We start from the raw sequence: 17,466 nt of genomic DNA, 5'->3' as shown, positions 1-17,466 counted from the left end.
TGTGTTGTACATTTAGTAACTGATACAAATCATTTATTTTCATCACATCAAACATTGAAATATATCCAAACAATAAAAGTATCATTGACACATTTGGGTGGCAACAATGGTCGCAACTGCTGCAAAAGTTTCAACAAAACCAATATAAAAAATGCTGTGGCTACATGTCACTACTTTTAAGGTGTGAGCAGCATGAAAAAGTAGCGGGCAGCTGGTTTGGCAGCTGCTACTTTTTGGGTTGCACCGTTCACACATCACAGTATGAGAGTTGCGCAGTTTTCTATACTGCAGTGCTGCAAAAGTAGCGACGTGTGACCATACCCTAAGTATCGAGAACCAGATACAGACTGCCTTAATCTTCAATTTAAGTGGAAAATTTTGTTATGCTTTCCAGCTAATTGGTCACTGACATCTGCAACACAGAAGTTATTTCGTTCAGTTTTGAGATGAGAGGATTCACCATCCATTCTTATAAACGGCTTGCAGACAAACAGTCATAAACAGCTGTATTTCCTTTCCTGAATGTTGAAAGATTTCTAGGTCTGAAAAATTCTCGATCATTAAAAAATAGGTGGGCTGACCAATGACATTTACTAGAGATGTTATTTAGTTCGATTTTAAAATTTAGGGTTTAGGGACGATCTGGCTCTGTGCTTTTCGACACAATCACGAAAATTATTCTCCTAAGAATATTTCCCTATAAAATATTTATTCGTGAAAAATGCTTAAAAGAGTAAAATGACAAATTCCAGAATATCTCGTGGTCTGGTGTAATTGGTGCCATGGCCCAGTGGTTGAGAAACACTGTGCGACTATTAAGGATGACTATTTGTGTGTAGCACAATTTATGAATTTATGTTTACAATGTTAACCTCCATGACTGCTATGGTGGCTCAGTGCTAGCATGCTGGACATACAAGCCTAGGGACCCAGGATAAAATCCTCGTCGATCCATCCTAAATTTATAATTTCTGTTGGGCAAGCAACTCGGGGATTTTCTCCAGGTATTCCAGATTCCCTGTGACATCCCAACAATTCTCAATCATCATTATCATTCATTACAAGCACAATGTAGACCTACTGCCTGTGGTACACCCTGAATGGTCTCCAATGAACTAAGTGGTTTATGCTTCTCGACACTAATGACGTCTCTATGAGGCATGCTCGTAGTCTGGGTGAACAACAGCTCAGAGGCACCATTGAGGAGAAAAAAAATTGAAAGCAAAGATTCTTTATGAGTCATCAACAATGGTAAGTTTGGTTTTCCAGCTGGTCTTTGAGAAGCAGCGAACCCAATATCTCTGAAGTATGATGTTGGGAGGAAATTTGCCAGCAAATGTAATTGAAGATTGCAACTATTTTGAGTTCTGATGAATTTTATCCATTTTTCTGTCCAGTTAATTTAATTTATTTTAATCATTATTTATTTCGAATAAATTTTATTCAGCTTCTTCCAAGTGAAGGCTGCCTAGAAGACAAAGCTTACCATAAAATTGTTGTTATAATGAAAAAAAATAAATAAATAAAAATAAAACAATGGAGAAGAAAAGAATAAGAAATAGTACAATTAGAAATAATTGGAAAAGGCTAAACAAAACATCATTAATTCCAGAAGAAACATAAAAATTTCCTAGTATCTATTAGATGATCACAGTCGTCTATTTAGCACTGGTTGCAAGACCCAACTTAAGTGAGCAGATCGCCATAGCAAAGAGATTAATCTATATAACTGTAGAGATGGTTTCTTAGGATTTTTATAGATCCCTTCACTGCAGACATAGATACTTCAGTGACAAGAGTTTGTCCTAGACCAAACTGCTTACAAAAATGCGCGAATATTTTTGTGATGGTTCCTCTAGCCCCAATCAGTAATCCAATAACTTCGATCGACGTTAGATGATATTTTTCCTTATAATATGGTATAGTGGGGTCATATATGTCGCATTTTTCCTGATTTACCTCGGCAGGTTGATTTTCGTACATTTCCATCTTACAGTTGGATCAATTATGAATCCGCTTGTTGATCTTGTCGGGATAGCGGTGATGTCAATGCGCCTTGAAGATATCGTTCACAGTCTAACAAAATGGATCACCATAAAATATTTTTAAATCAGAGTCAATACTGTTATCAGGATCGGTGTTTTCTGGATGTGATATTGAACGTAACATATGGAAAAGTTAATGTGGTATTGGTATTACAAGAGCGTATGATAATTATGCACTTTAAAATATACAAACATTTCAAGATCTATGATTTATTATAGCTGCTATCCCTGTGTCCCAACAAGCAAACAGGTAGGAAGTGCACAAACTGAAAATGTTATCAAATAAACCGAAATTAACTCACATGCTGTGTAAAATACTTAACCAAACAATCTAATTAAATTTAAATCTGTAATATTTATTACGGAACTCAATTACACTTCAGAATTACAAGAAATGCAAACAGTCAGTCAAGCAAATATTCAACTTAAAAAATTAGACGTAACTGTGACTTTTCTTTATGATGGAATAATGCCCTTTTCTTCCTGGTATTTATAATGCAAATCTTTGCAGTCTTCATTGGATATGTTCACCCAACCAGTGCTCTTCATGTGATACACTGAAAAACAAAATAGGTAATGACATTATAAGGTTTTATATTACATTAAAAGTCTGTCCAACGAAAGAATAAGATGATGTAGACAGATGCACGTCGTTTGGAATCTCTGAATTGGCAGTGGCTCCTTTGTTTGTTGCCATGTAAACAGATATATTAGTGTTCTACAGTTTACATCACTTTACCTTTTTGTTGGACAGAAGATATATCCATTTATTTTAATGGTAAAGAAAGCATTAAAAGGAATGTTAATTAATCTTACACTTTGATGAGCTTTTCATTTATATTTGCAACATGTGTTATAAGCTTACATCAATGTTACTAAATTCTTTGAAAGGGATAACCTCTTTAAAGAATTTTAAAATTATGTGGAGTGCCATTTCCAAAAATGCATTAAAAATATGAACTGTTTTCTTAATAACATACGGTGTGCTTGTTTTATTTCCTTACTGTTAAGCAGCACTTTCACTCTACATAACTGGGTTACCAGATTTCGTCATGCAACCCACAAGATAATCAATTGGACAATAAAGGTAAGTGCTCATTGACCAGCACTGCAAGCACAGCAAGAGTCACCTGAATCGCAATATTTATGTGGAGTGTGTTCACTGATCAGCATTTGTATCAGTATCATCCGCATTGCGAATTTTCTCTCATTCAACAGCTACAAATAAAACATTTATGCTCACCCATGCCGAAATGTAGTAATTATACACCTGGTAGTAGCCCTTTAATGCACCTCATTAAAGTACATCTATTCATTATAATTCAGTTGTTCAGCCAATGAGAAATCACCATTGTACCATTATGAAATTGCAAGTATCGATTATTCTTGGATATGCAATCGAAAGACAATTAGCGAAAAGTCACGGAGGCTGGAAATCCAATACTGTCGCAGAAGGTTATGCTGTTACTATAATAATTAGCGTTAATTGTAAATAATATTCAAATAAATTCAATCTGTCACTTATGTTTCAATTCTAAATCAATTTCCAGGCTATATCAAGCCTAATGTTCATGTTATTCTCTAGATTATATCAAGGTCAATGACATTCGTGCCTTGGAAAAAATCAATACTTTCGCGTGTGCGCCCATCTCACAATTTACGAGATATTGCACATGGTCAGTTCCGCTCCCCAGTCACATAAGAATAACATGAATACTTATGAATAATTTCAAGTTAGAAATATGGTCGAGCATAAAAAGTCGTATGGAACTTGCTTATAATGGTAATTAAGACGCTCGTATGAAAATTATGAAACTCGCTTGTGCTCGTTTCATAAACAAACATACTCGCGTCTTAATTACTACCATTATAGGCTCGTTGCATAATGTACTATTTTGAAACTTACGTGGTTGCTTCATTACTGCTCCAATCTCTTCCCATATATTGTTCCTACATTAATAACAGCTCTAATCTGGGTGTTTTAGATTAAATACTTCTTCACAATGTTCAACAATCGTGATAAGCATGCCATCATCCATTGCACTTGTCAGCTTGCCAGTGAGGAATCCTGTACTTGAAGAATATGCGGACGCATGATATTTGTGGTATCGTTCACTAACCAGAATTCAGCTATCATGTCGTCAGCGTGTGCCAAAAGAGTTGTTCTACCAAGAAATCCATCCACATTTTCTGAGAGATGACTCCTGTGATGTGGATCAGTGAATGTATGTCTATTTAAATAATGCAAAGAATATGAAAATGCGATTCATGTGGCTCTTGCAGCACATGAGTGCGGTGTAAATCAGTGAACGCTTACCTTAATTCATCCTTACCACTTACTATTACACTACATTATCATTATTTAAAAACGTTCTACATACTGTTTAGGATTCTTGGTTCAAAACATGTCACCTCCTACATTTTTTTTTTCTGTTCACTTCATGTTTTCCTCAATTTGCATTGTAGCACGACCAAAAACTTTGACACATGAAAAATTCTTTGTAAAATATTTTTGCACTTATCGAGCAGAGTTAGAAACAAACACTTGCTGTTATATACAGCGTGATTATAAAGTTCTAAGACATTTTTGGGAAGAGATTAACCAATCTCATTTCTGTTTACAGATGCCAAATGCTGACTTTAAAAGAGTGTATAACTAATGTTTCTGCACGTATAAGAGGTAAAACGCACAAGGAGGTTAAGGATATGTTGAAACGAAAGTTCAGGAAACCATCTCTAGCACAAGGAATATCCAGTTACTGGTAAACAAATTCATGCGCACAGGATCCGTTGTGGATGAGAAGTGCACAGGTCGACCACCCATATCCAATGAGAAATATCCATGACATCATAGAGCATGGTCCTTTTGTGAGATGATCACTGTGGATATGTCGTTGTTGTTTTCTAATGCCAGGCGTTTGACAATAAAGTCATTTGACCTCTTGCACGCCAATATTTGTCAAAGATATTGTCATGGTCAGCCACTGAAGCACAGATTTTGAGGTGTTCCGAATCCATTTCTTGATTTGAATTGCACAATGGACAGTTAGGGGACTGATATATTCCAATTCTATGCAGGTGCCTGGCCAAACAGTCATGACCTGTTGCCAATCTAAATGCAGCTACAGATGATTTGCGTGGTAAATCGGGAATTAACTGTGGATTATGATGCAGGAGTTCCATTTTTTCCTTTGAGATTGTGTTATCAAATTTTGTTTGTTGAAGTCTAAGTATGTAGGTTCCATAAATCTTTTCACAGAGTAATACGTAAATTTAGTAACAGGTCTGTAAGTAGCAGTGCTGCCCTTCTTTGCTAAAGCATCCACATTCTCGTTTCCCAGGATTCCACAATGGGATGGTATCCATTGGAATACAATTCTTTTATTGAGTGATATTAATTGAGAGAGCATTGTGGATATGTTGGAGAAGGTGTTTAAGATTACATTGAACATATTGATGGAGGTCATGTGAAAAAGTATTGATTTTATGACATCTCATCTGTACTGTAGTACCATTCATTTTGTTATTAGCTGGCTATTTCCCAAAAATATTCCGGGTATAGTAAACTGAGTAAAATCCATCCATTTCAATCACATGATGACCATAAAAAAATTCTCGCTTGTAACAGATGCCAGACTCAGCAAGAACTTCCTTGCAGGAACTGGGTGAATCCAAGTATCTTGTATTATTGTATTCTTACCTCAAGTCTTGATCTTACAAATCTCACACTGTGTATGCTGGCTAAGACGATTCATAATGCAGTTAGAGGAGTAAGTACAGCTTAGTAATAAGGACCCCCCCCCCCCCAAAAAAAAAAACAGGCACTCTGAATATTAAAACTGCAATACCTTAACAGATAAAAACTGATTTCATAGCAAATTACAGCACACAATTCTTTAATTTCTCAACATATCTACAGAATATCTCCACCTGCACTATCACAGTTGTTCTTATAATTATTATTGCATTCATTCATAACTTCAGCTTTATACTATAAGCAGTAACATGAGCTGCTGGCAGGAAGTTGAAAGGTGGATAGGAATGACAAAAGAAGCTTTTAATAGAAAAAGAAGCATGATCTGCGGAAATGTTAAATGTTATATTTTATTTAACGACGCTCGCAACTGCAGAGGTTATATCAGCGTCGTCGGATGTGCCGGAATTTTGTCCCGCAGGAGTTCTTTTACATGCCAGTAAATCTACTGACATGAGCCTGTCGCATTTAAGCACACTTAAATGCCATCGACCTGGCCCGGGATCGAACCCGCAACCTTGGGCATAGAAGGCCAGCGCTATACCAACTCGCCAACCAGGTCGACTGATCTGCGGATCTCTGAAAAAATAACTAAGGAAGAGACTAGTAAAGTGCTTTGTGTGGAGAGTGGCATTGTATGAGGCAGAAACATGGAACATATGAAATGGGCAGATAAAATAAGAAATTGAACTGTGCTAGAAAGAGTGGGTGAAGAAAAAATAATACTGAAACTGATCAGAAAGAGAAAAAGAAATTGGCTGAGTCACTTGTAAAGAAGAAACTGCATACTGAAGGATGCACTGGAAGGAATGGAGAATGGGAGAAAAATTAGGATACAGGGATCGTATGGAGAGATAAAGAGAAAGGCAGGAAGGAAGAAGATTGGAGAATGCTGGGTTTGCAGTGGAAGACCTGTCCTTGGGCAGAAAACTATGAATGAATGAATCATAACTTCAGTACATGAATCCAAGTAGCTATTAATGTCAGCAGTATACTTGACTGTGGGATCATCTGTTCTTTTTAATATTTTGGTTTGAAGCAAATTTCCAAATAATAGGTCTGTATCTTATAAAACCGTAGAATAGAACACAATTTTCAGTTAGTCCAGCAGCATGTCATAAGCTCACAAAAAACTGGAAATATTAATTTTCCACATTCTTAACAGTGCTAAAAACACGCTCATAGAAAAGTTTTAGAAAAAATGGTTCATGATGACAGAGTTGGTCAATAATTTTACCCATCAGTAATTATCAACCTGTGGACTACGATTCTTCATATATATTAAGTTAAAGAACTGCAATGTATTACTGAAATAAATATTTTTTATTGGATAATGGTTTTGCTTCACACTCGATCAAGTCACACTTGGGCAGCATAGTTTGAGAAACGCTGATCTAATTTACTAAAAACTTAATCTTACCTCTCACAATGCCTCCACTGTATGCATCACGATGTGTTGCATGATAGATAGACCTGCGACCCAGATCATAGGCTTCTTCATCTTTTAAATCCCAGCGATAACCTGAATCTAGGACTCCAAAGGCATAGACAGACCCAGATCCAACAGAAAACACTTTTCCTTTTGTGCGTGTGCCTTCACTATCAACGTAATATAGACCAGGTCCCTATCAAGAAAAATCACTTTAATACACAACATAGCACATTTCTTTCCTTCCATAAATTTCCTTGTTATATCTATGCCTGAACATTTTAGGATTGAAGGTTGGCATAAATAATAATAATAATAATAATAATAATAATAATAATAATAATAATAATAATAATAATAATAATAATAATAATCACCACTATCATAAAAAGAAACAAAGATAAATATCGAGTAAGGAGGGGGGGGGGCAGCATGGGGAATTCTAACTAATTTCGTCTTAAATAGACACTGGATGATTAGACATTAAAAGTTAAGAGCTGATCTGGTATCTGTAGGGACGGTTTTTAGGTCTAGTTCACAAGATTCCGAAAACTAACAATAGAGGACAGACACACAGCTAAGATCGTCAATGGTATTAACTTGTAACTGTCCAAATCGGAGTCTCTTTCACTTTAGTGCACAGTTTACCAGATAAATGTTCCAAACCATGTGACTCAATTCTCAATTATGTTGCTGTTGTTTTCTAATGTCAAGCGTTTGACAATAAAGTCATTTGAACTCTTGCACTCCAATATTTTTCAAAGACATTATCATGGTCGGCCACTGAAGCACAGATTTTGAGGTGTTCCGAATCCATTTCTTGAAAAATATAGCTGCAAAAGGGTATCTGTCGGATACAGGGGGGAGAGCCATTAATCCTTCCCACTGAAAGCTCTAAGGAACCAACCTGGACAAATACCCAATGTCCCATCCCTACCTTCCCGTGGTGCAGCTGTTAGTAAGCATAATTTTACAAACTGAACTAAAGGGAGGGGCTACTCATCAATTAGCACTGGTCAGCTTGATGAGTTAATGACTGAATTTGGTATAATTTTCCTCTATTCAATACCTAATTCCCTCTTTACCCTTTCCTATCCAGTCCTCTGACTGAACTCTTACTTTCTTCGACCCCGACGGCATTAGGGCATTCGAGACCTAGGGGTTCATTTCACTTTCCTTCCTCCTCTTTCTACTTTTCTGTTCCTAGTGCTGACCTGCTATGGCACTAAAATCGTCCTCCAGTGGCTTAAGGAGGGAAAGCTGGTGATCAACAAGATCTCCCAGCTAGGTCCAATGGACCCGTCGACCAACAGCAGGTGTGGTCCTCCAGACATTCTGGGGGTTGTGTGTGAATGAAGTAGCCACCAAAACGTTAAAATGTGGTGTTCACTTAAATCGGCTACAACTTGCCATTTTCACTCCAATATGAAATGAGTACCATTACGGTAAAATTATCCGGAGATAAAATAGTCTCCCAATCGAATCTCCGGGCAGGGACTACTTTAATGGTACAGAATCAATTCTCAATTATAAGACTTTGGAATCTTGTGAATGAAGCCTAAAAACCCTCCCTATGGTCACCATATCCACATTACTATACTTAGTGGCATTCTTAACTTTTAGTGCCTAAACAAACTTTCTATTAATAGTTACTTTTCCTCAAGATTCAAATACCCCAATCAATAAATTAATGAAAATATCAATATCAAATATAAATGATACTCGGGAGGAAATTAAACACAATAAATATAGCCTTCGTGTAATAGCCTATTGTTTACTGTAGTGTGTTTTGTTTTATTCTGAAATGCAATTAGTTCTCAAAACTGACGAAAGATGGATTTTAGAAAAAAAAATTATGTAGGAAAACTAACGCTTCACTGAAAGTTACTATTTTTCTGAAAATTCTTGGATGCCAAGCTTCAAAATGACGGGTCATTCATTAAAATTCGTTCAGCCATTTTCCCGTAATTTCCATTACCAGTTCAAATTATATATATAGATATCAAATATACAGACTGTAAGCATTGATGGGAGGTTTTAATATTTTTAATCAGAAAGTCCCCCTCCCCCCAAATCTATATAACAAATTCATCCGAAATGTTGTTGCTGTTGTTAACTAATGCTGTGTTCTTGACAATAAAGCCACCAACTTTCTTGCTCTCCAATATTTCTCACACACAATGGGTTTAGAGAAAAAGGCTGGACATTGCTGAAGATGATTCTGATCCATTTCTTCCTGAAGATTGCACAATGGACATAGTGGTAAAAATACAATTCTTTACTTTTTGGAAGATTTATCTCTTCCATCCAAAATGTAAAAAAATGAAACTAAGACAAATGTTAAGACTCCTAAACAGAGAGAGACTCAACTATAGCAAATGTGAGTGACACCCAGTACATCTAGTGCACAGCCACAATCTCCGAGAAGTTTAACAATCAGTTTACTTAAAAATAGAAGCAAAAAAAGAAAATCCAAGACAATGCCGTATAATATAGTATGTTTTATATTATTACGATGTACCGAAGTACATATGATATTTCAGTGCAGAAATTCTGCGTCATCATACGATGATGGATGAGTGGAACAGAGTAAAATTATCTCCGGCACCGGGATTTGAACCCAGGTTTTCAGCTCTACGTGCTGACGCTCTATCCACTAAGCCACACTGGATTCCCATCCCGATGTCGGATTGAATCCTCTCAATTTAAGTTCCACCTCTTGGGTTCCCTCTAGTGGCCTACCCTCATGCACTGGGTCATAGATGTATGACAGTGGCACAATGTCCACACATGTGCAGAGGTGCACTCTGTTTCACTCATCCATCATTGTATGATGACGCAGAATTTTTGCACTGAAATATCATATGTACTTCGGTACATAGTAATAATATATGATATGAGAAAAATAATCACTTAGTGATTTAAGACGGCACTTATTCCGTCGGATCCCGGCTACGTAGTCACTCATATATATATATTATTTTAATGTACCGAAGTACATATGATATTTCCATGCACTCATAACCATTGCACCTCAGCACATGTATGGACTTCAGTCCTATGTTCATAGACATCTATGACGTAGTGCAGAGGGAACCCAAGAGTTGGAACTTAATCTGAGACTATTCTGTCCGGCGCCGGGGTGGGTATCCGGTGTGGCTTAGTGGATAAAGCATCAGCGCGTAGAGCTGAAAACCTGGGTTCAAATCCCAGTGCCGGAGAGAGTTTTTCTCCGTTCCATTACTCTTTCATCATTTAAGCTAATCCGACATCGGGATGGGAATCCGGTGTGCTTAGTGGATAGAGCATCAGCATGTAGTGCTGAAAACCCGGGTTCAAATCCCAGTGCTGGAGAGAATTTTTCTGTTCCACTCATCCATCATAGTATGTTTTGTTAATTTTCATTTCTAATGTTAAATTCAACTATTACTAAAAAAATTCAAATTGTTAATGTTAATAAAAGTCGCAATTTCATCTTTGAAGTTTAATCATTAAAATAATATATGTTAGCTAATTAAATTTATATTTAAATTAGAACAGTATAAAATCTATCTATCTATAAAGCTTTACAATATATCCTGAGAGCAGGCACTTACTCTCTTGTCCCATCCTGCAATCATCATACCCATGGAGAGGCCCATGCCCTTATAGTTGTAGACCATGTTGGCCATAAGTTTGGAGGCTGCAGCGACAGAAATTCGTTCTCTGTTCCGTAATTCGTACATCCGACACTGCTTTGCCAAGACTCGGTCCCAGTATACACAATCGGCAGCTCCTCCTGCCAGTGTCCCCAGTAGGTAGTCATTTATTTCAACTATCTTCTTCATGGTCTGCGATCCTAAGCACACAAAAACAATTTACATGACAGATTTTATCTATAATGAGGACGAAAGTAAGAAGCTCATCTATATGCAGTACAATTTTTAAGTTATGTAACAGCACTTCCACAATAATATGTTGTTAGATTTTCACTTTTGATCCAATCATCCGAATTTCTGCATATCCAGGTCATGCCAATCCCTAATTAGTGTGGATAATATAAATGATGCTCGGGAGGAAATTAAACATAGAATAAATATGGGAAATGCGTGTTATTATTCGGTTGAGAAACCTTTATCATCCAGTCTGCTGTCAAAAAATTTGAAAGTTAGAATTTATAAAACAGTTATATTACCGGTTGTTCTTTGTGGTTGTGAAACTTGGACTCTCACTTTGAAAGAGGAACATAGGTTAAGGGTGTTTGAGAATAAGGTGCTTAGGAAAATATTTGGGGCTAAGAGGGATGAAGTTACAGGAGAATGGAGAAAGTTACACAACACAGAACTGCACGCATTGTATTCTTCACCTGACATAATTAGGAACATTAAATCCAGATGTTTGAGGTGGGCAGGGCATGTACCACGTATGGGCGAATCCAGAAATGCATATAGAGTGTTGGTTGGGAGGCCGGAGGGAAAAATACCTTTAGGGAGACCGAGACGTAGGTGGGAGGATAATATTAAAATGGATTTGAGGGAGGTGGGATATGATGATAGAGAATGGATTAATCTTGCTTAGGATAGGGAACAATGGCGGGCTTATGTGAGGGCAGCAATGAACCTCCAGGTTCCTTAAAAGCCAGTAAGTAAGTAATTGGAATTCTACTTATTAATAGTAACATAACGTGTAACAATTGGTACCAGTAAGTGTAAAGATAGATGAAAGTGACTGCCGCCAATTCTACAAGGCAAATAGTAACATAGATATCTTGATGAACAGCCAGTACCTATGAACTGGCCGCCTGTAGCTCGGGAATCAACAGCCAGCACTACACCTCCCTGGTATCGAAACCCAAGAGTTGTAGTTCCATGGTCAAACTTGATCTTAATGTCCTTCCCATTTTCATCAGTGGAGAATCTTGCAAGATTTTCTGCAGGCTACAATTAAAACAGAAGGAATGCTAAAATATTAAATGAGAAGAATACAAGAATGTATACAAATACTCATACAAGAAAATCTGATTTACTTTAAAAAGTCTTCGTTTAATTTAGCGTTCACTCTGTTAAGGCTATGGAGCTGTGAAATGTCTAACTTCTACATTTTTGTATTAATTAATCTGAAACTTTCACCAAAAATTTCTTACAATGTGGACATGCAATAAACAAATTTTCACTTTGATATTCCAATTAGTTTACTTATAATTAATTTTTGTTATTTTTTAAAATACCTAACTATAATAGTCTCAATTTTCAAAGTTTACATAATTTATCTTTAAATTTATATCTAATTTATTCCTGATAGATGTGAAATATGACACAATCATGGTTTTCAGATTCATTCAATTACTTTTTGAAAAAAAAAAAAAAACTACCCTTTTAAGTTGTTAATTTTTCAATTTTTTAAAAATTATCACATCCTCAACACATGGTGATTTGAATATTTGCAATAGCAGAAGAATACACATGTGTCAGTTTACTTCACATGCTTTAGTGAACTTCTGTGCAAAATTTCACTAAGACTGGAGAAAAACTGTATTCATTAAAGCATTTTGAAAGTTACAAAATGTTGAAAACTAGAAATTCCAGAAAATAAGTATCAAAGTACAGTATGTATATAATATGTACTATTGATATCCTTCCTTCCTATACAGGTCTACCACACACATTTTTCTCCTACATAATAGGGTGAAATATGAACTGAATGAAAAGTAAAATTAGTTAATGAAGAACAAAGTCTGTCAGAATGACAGCTGAGTGTCAATTTAAAGGGCTGTAGCTCCATCACTGGTCCTTTTAGAGTTCAAAACAAAATTTCCATTTTAATAGATTTTTCATTATTTTTACTGATCCACAGCCTTAAATATATACAGTAAAGGTAAAGGTATCCCCGTAACATGCCATGAAGACACTTGGGGGGCATGGAGGTAGAGCCCCATGCTTTCCATGACCTCGGCACTAGAATGAGGTGGTGTGGTCGGCACCATGTTCTGACTGCCTTTTACCCCCGGGAAAGACCCGGTACTCAATTTTATAGGAGGCTGAGTGAACCTCGGGGCTGTTCTGAAAGTTTGGCAACGAGAAAAAAATCCTGTCATCACCTGGGATCGAACCCCGGACACTCCAGTCCGTAGCCAGCTGCTCTACCAACTGAGCACAGTAAGGTCATCATAATTACTGAAATGGACACACATTATCAGTACAACAATGAAATCAGTGGAATCAAGAAATATTTTATAATAAGGTTTGGATTTACGCCAATTTTCATTCATTCATTCATTCAGTATCCTGCCCAAGAGCAGGTCTTCCACTGCAAACACAGCTTTCCCAATCTTTCCTATTTTCTGCCTTCCTATTTGTTTCCTCATATGATTCACATATCTTAATGTTGTCTTATCTGATATCTTCTTCTGTCCCGAACTCTTCTCCTGTTCACCATTCCTTCCAGTGCATCCTTCAGTAGGCAGTTTCTTCTCAGCCAGTGACCCAACCAATTCCTTTTCCTCTTCCTAATCACTTTCAGCATCATTCTTTCTTCACTCACTCTTTCAACACAACTTCATTTCTTATTGTCTGTACACTTAACACGTCAATTTGTATTGTAAGTTACTGTTTTAAATCCATGGCACGGCAGGCCATTGAGAACCAAGGCCAATCAGCTGACTGCTGACCATAAGTTCACATGCCTCAGTAGATATGAACAATCATCCAACCAATATGGCTCCAGATAAAAAGCGGTCAGCACAGTGATTTCCCCTCCCCCTCCCCCTCCCCAATCATTGAAACTGGCTTAGAGTGGGCGCAAATGGAGCCATCGTCACCGGTGGCTGCCACAAACTGTGATCTAGATTTTGTATGCAGCTTTAACAGACAATGATAATGCAGACTAAGTGCTCGTAGTGGGATGGGCCGTACACTACGGTAGTGGCGATGTCTCACTGCTTGTAGAAGCATTCGAACACCATTCATCCCACACAAATGGAACCATTTGCGTCTGGCACGCCATTCATTGAATGTTTTCAAACTCATTCGAAAATACTTTAAAAAAATTTACCTTCGAGCCTCTTTAGCTTCTCGAAAAGTGTAGCAAAATGGTCGTATTCGCTGCGAGTTCTCAATATTAGATGTATAAAAAACGGCGGTCTTTGTCGTCGCACCGTATTATTAGTATTGCGATCAATGCTTCCATATCGGAGTCTATTTTTCTACTGACGAAAAGTTGGAGAAAATGTCTGCATTAAGTGGAGGCCACTAGTAGTCGTGTTTAGCTAGTGGCTAGTGGTTGGAAAGGAATTCGAAATTCGATTCTTCTTATGTTTCAGGGTGTTTTCGTAAAATCCCCCTTTAGTAGGCCTACAAATGATTATGGCTGCCAGGATTCGCAAGTGTTTTACCCCTGGAGCAATAATACAATGCCAAAACAGTTTGCTGGCATACTTCCATACAGGGGCAGCGGCAGCGGTTAGAGCCCAGTTTAGGTGTGTGTGTGTGTATTAATCGAAAAAATGTCAAACATGCGTCCTATTCTCAATATTTTCTAGCCCCTAATTTTTAATTAAAAAAAACACACACACACACACACTCCTGCAGGACAAAATTCCGGCACATCCGGCGACGCTGATATAACCTCTGCAGTTGCGAGCGTCGTTAAATAAAACATAAAAAAACGCACGCACGCACGCACACACACACACACCTAAACTGGGCTCTAACCTTAGAGAAATGCCGCTGCTCCTGTATGGAAGCGTGCCCCACTTGGCCGGCAGCTATAAATATTTCTAATAAAAGTGTGATTTTTGCCTAACAGAGTGTGGGGAATAAACAATGGCAAACTACAGTGCCTATCGCTGTCAAGTCGCCTGTTGCATGGCAGCGATAGCAACCGTTGATAACCGAGCTCCTGCTGTGAGATTGAATGACTCCCGCTCCTATGAAGGGGAGGGGATTCAAGTCGGCCGCAGTGCCGGGAGCTCGGTTATCAATGGTTGCTATCGCCGGCCGCCGTGCAATGGGCGATTCGACAGCCAAAGGCACTGTATAATTGTAAAAAATAGTACTACAGAAATATAAGTGGTGGACATAACTTATACAAGGAATGTACGGCAATAAAAATTTCCAACTCCTTCAAAATTCGATGCTTACACAGCCTAGTGAAAAAAAAAACAATTATTCTCGCTTGTTATCTAATCAGTAAGTTAAAAAGAATTTCCCCTGACCACGTTAACTCCTTCAATTACCTAGGGTGCAATGTATCATACTGCCAGAGAAACGATATAACTTATAAATTGAATAAGTTCCAAAGAAGGTGTGATATTATAAGAAGGATCTTAGGACATAAAATTTTGAAGTCCTCACAACTTAAATTTTATAAAGTTATGTCAGTCCCTATGCTCACATACAGCAGCAAGAACTGGACTTTGAATAAATCAGATAGAAGGAAGATAGAGGCCGCAGAGATGAGATTTTTGAGATCGGTTGCGGGGTTTACTCTCTTAGATCATAAAAGATCTGAAAACATACGTGCTGAACGTAAGATTTTTAACCTCAATGATAAATTATTACAATGTAAAGAAGACTGGAAAGAACATATTAAACGAATGCATGAAGACAGGTTATCAAAATTACTTTTGAACTACACCCTAGTTGGAAGACGGAGTATATTTAGACCTTATAATAGATGGGAAGATCAATTTCTCTGAGAAGGAACGGACCAAATGGCCCAAACATTGATGATGATGATGATGATGATGATATCTGATCAATATTTTTAAGAAATGGTGTAAAATGACAGGTATATGGAGAAATATTCGGAATGGTTGAAAGCTGAAGTGCGGTTCCATCAATAGAAACCCAGTAATGTAATATTAAGAGATCCATTGTTACCAGTTTCGGGTATTGAGCGGCCAAAAAAATCCTTGCATGAAGCAGGACTCAAAACGAAACAAATAATTGTCTTTGCCATTCGGTATCTCGTGGAATCTACATGCGCGTAAGGGAAGAAGTGAACTGAGAATCTTCCCTCCCTCGCTACACTTTCACGTGCAGGTAGCTAGCTCGCTTATCCCTACCATCAGGTTCTTACTATGAGCTATGGCGCACCCAAGTATTTGGTATCATGAGGTAACAAATTACCTACAACTAACTTAATCTAACTTTTTTCGGAGAGTGAGAGGTATAACCTAATCTAACCTAACTTTCGGAGAGTGAGAGAGTCTTTAAAGGATAGCTGGATGGAAATCACACAGGTAGTAGAGAAATAGTGGATAAAAACGGTATCGCTAAAGTAAACAATTCTTTTCACACAATCGTATTATCACATCACGAAGACATTTTGAAGGATTTAATGCCATGTAAGTTAAAATAGGCCTGAACTAGAATTTGATTAAATCTCAAAATTGTATTTTGTATGAAAATGCGATACAAAAATTTTGCACAGAAATACTTAACAAATGTTGAATATATGGGAATCTGAATATCTATCTAGAAATCTAGATTTAAGATATGGGTAAAACATGTCAATTTATGAAATGTCATGGTGAAGCAGGTTAGCTTTTGACCTCTTCAAATTGCTAGGTGAATACTTACGTCCGGGAAAGGTGGTACAGCTAATTCAAGATTATTTGCGAAATTCCTGCTGTACTGTTCATATTCGTCCTCGTATGAAAGATCTCTGTTATTAAATCCAAAACTCTTCCGAGAATCAATGCCACACAAAGATTCCAGCGCCATGACTGCGTTGATTTGAATAGCTATTTTATCGAAGTCGAAGTATCGAACATAATGTAAGCGGATATGAGCGAAATTTGATGAACTTTGATTTCTAAACGTTGTCATAGGTCGCCAAGTTTAAACATTTGTGAACACGTATAAATAAATTGTTTAAGTAGTCAATTCACGAATCTAGAACAATCTGATTACGAATTTAGATTTTTAAAAGTTACTATAGTTGTCCATGTATCTCAATCATATAGTTTACAATATTACATGGATAGCTTTTATATTTATTATGTTGGTAACCTGAGAACGTGGCAACTTTCATTCATACATGTTTTCGATGACCTTATGCGAAAATGAATATGATCGAGCGCAGTACACAATCGAAACAGCATTGCTGTTTGTTGAAAAAAATATGCGTCAAATGGTTAATAAAATATAGTCACATTTAAAGTAGTATTCATATTATTGTAGTCAAAATTAAATATTATTATCATATAATTCTAATTAAAAATTTTGTCTATCAATTGCTCCTCTAGCGGCGAAATT

General features: G+C 37.1%; 1 protein-coding gene across 1 annotated transcript; it reads right to left on the bottom strand.

The window, feature by feature from the left end:
* Window positions 1-2,380: 2,380 nt before the first annotated feature.
* On the bottom strand, window positions 2,381-16,962 carry Prosbeta5 (Proteasome beta5 subunit). The gene is made up of 5 exons (XM_069820371.1): window positions 16,789-16,962; window positions 11,994-12,144; window positions 10,825-11,066; window positions 7,220-7,424; window positions 2,381-2,602 (listed from the first exon to the last, which is right to left on the bottom strand). The coding sequence occupies exons 1-5, from the start codon at window positions 16,930-16,932 to the stop codon at window positions 2,502-2,504; spliced, it is 843 nt and encodes a 280-aa protein (XP_069676472.1). The 5' UTR covers window positions 16,933-16,962; the 3' UTR covers window positions 2,381-2,501.
* Between the last annotated feature and the right edge of the window lie 504 nt (window positions 16,963-17,466).

The sequence above is a fragment of the Periplaneta americana genome, chromosome 3, assembly GCF_040183065.1.
Source record: "Periplaneta americana isolate PAMFEO1 chromosome 3, P.americana_PAMFEO1_priV1, whole genome shotgun sequence".
Classification (NCBI taxonomy): Eukaryota; Metazoa; Arthropoda; class Insecta; order Blattodea; family Blattidae; genus Periplaneta; species Periplaneta americana.
The sequence above is the reverse complement of the archived record's forward strand: the minus strand, read 5'-3'. Positions and strand labels throughout refer to the sequence as shown.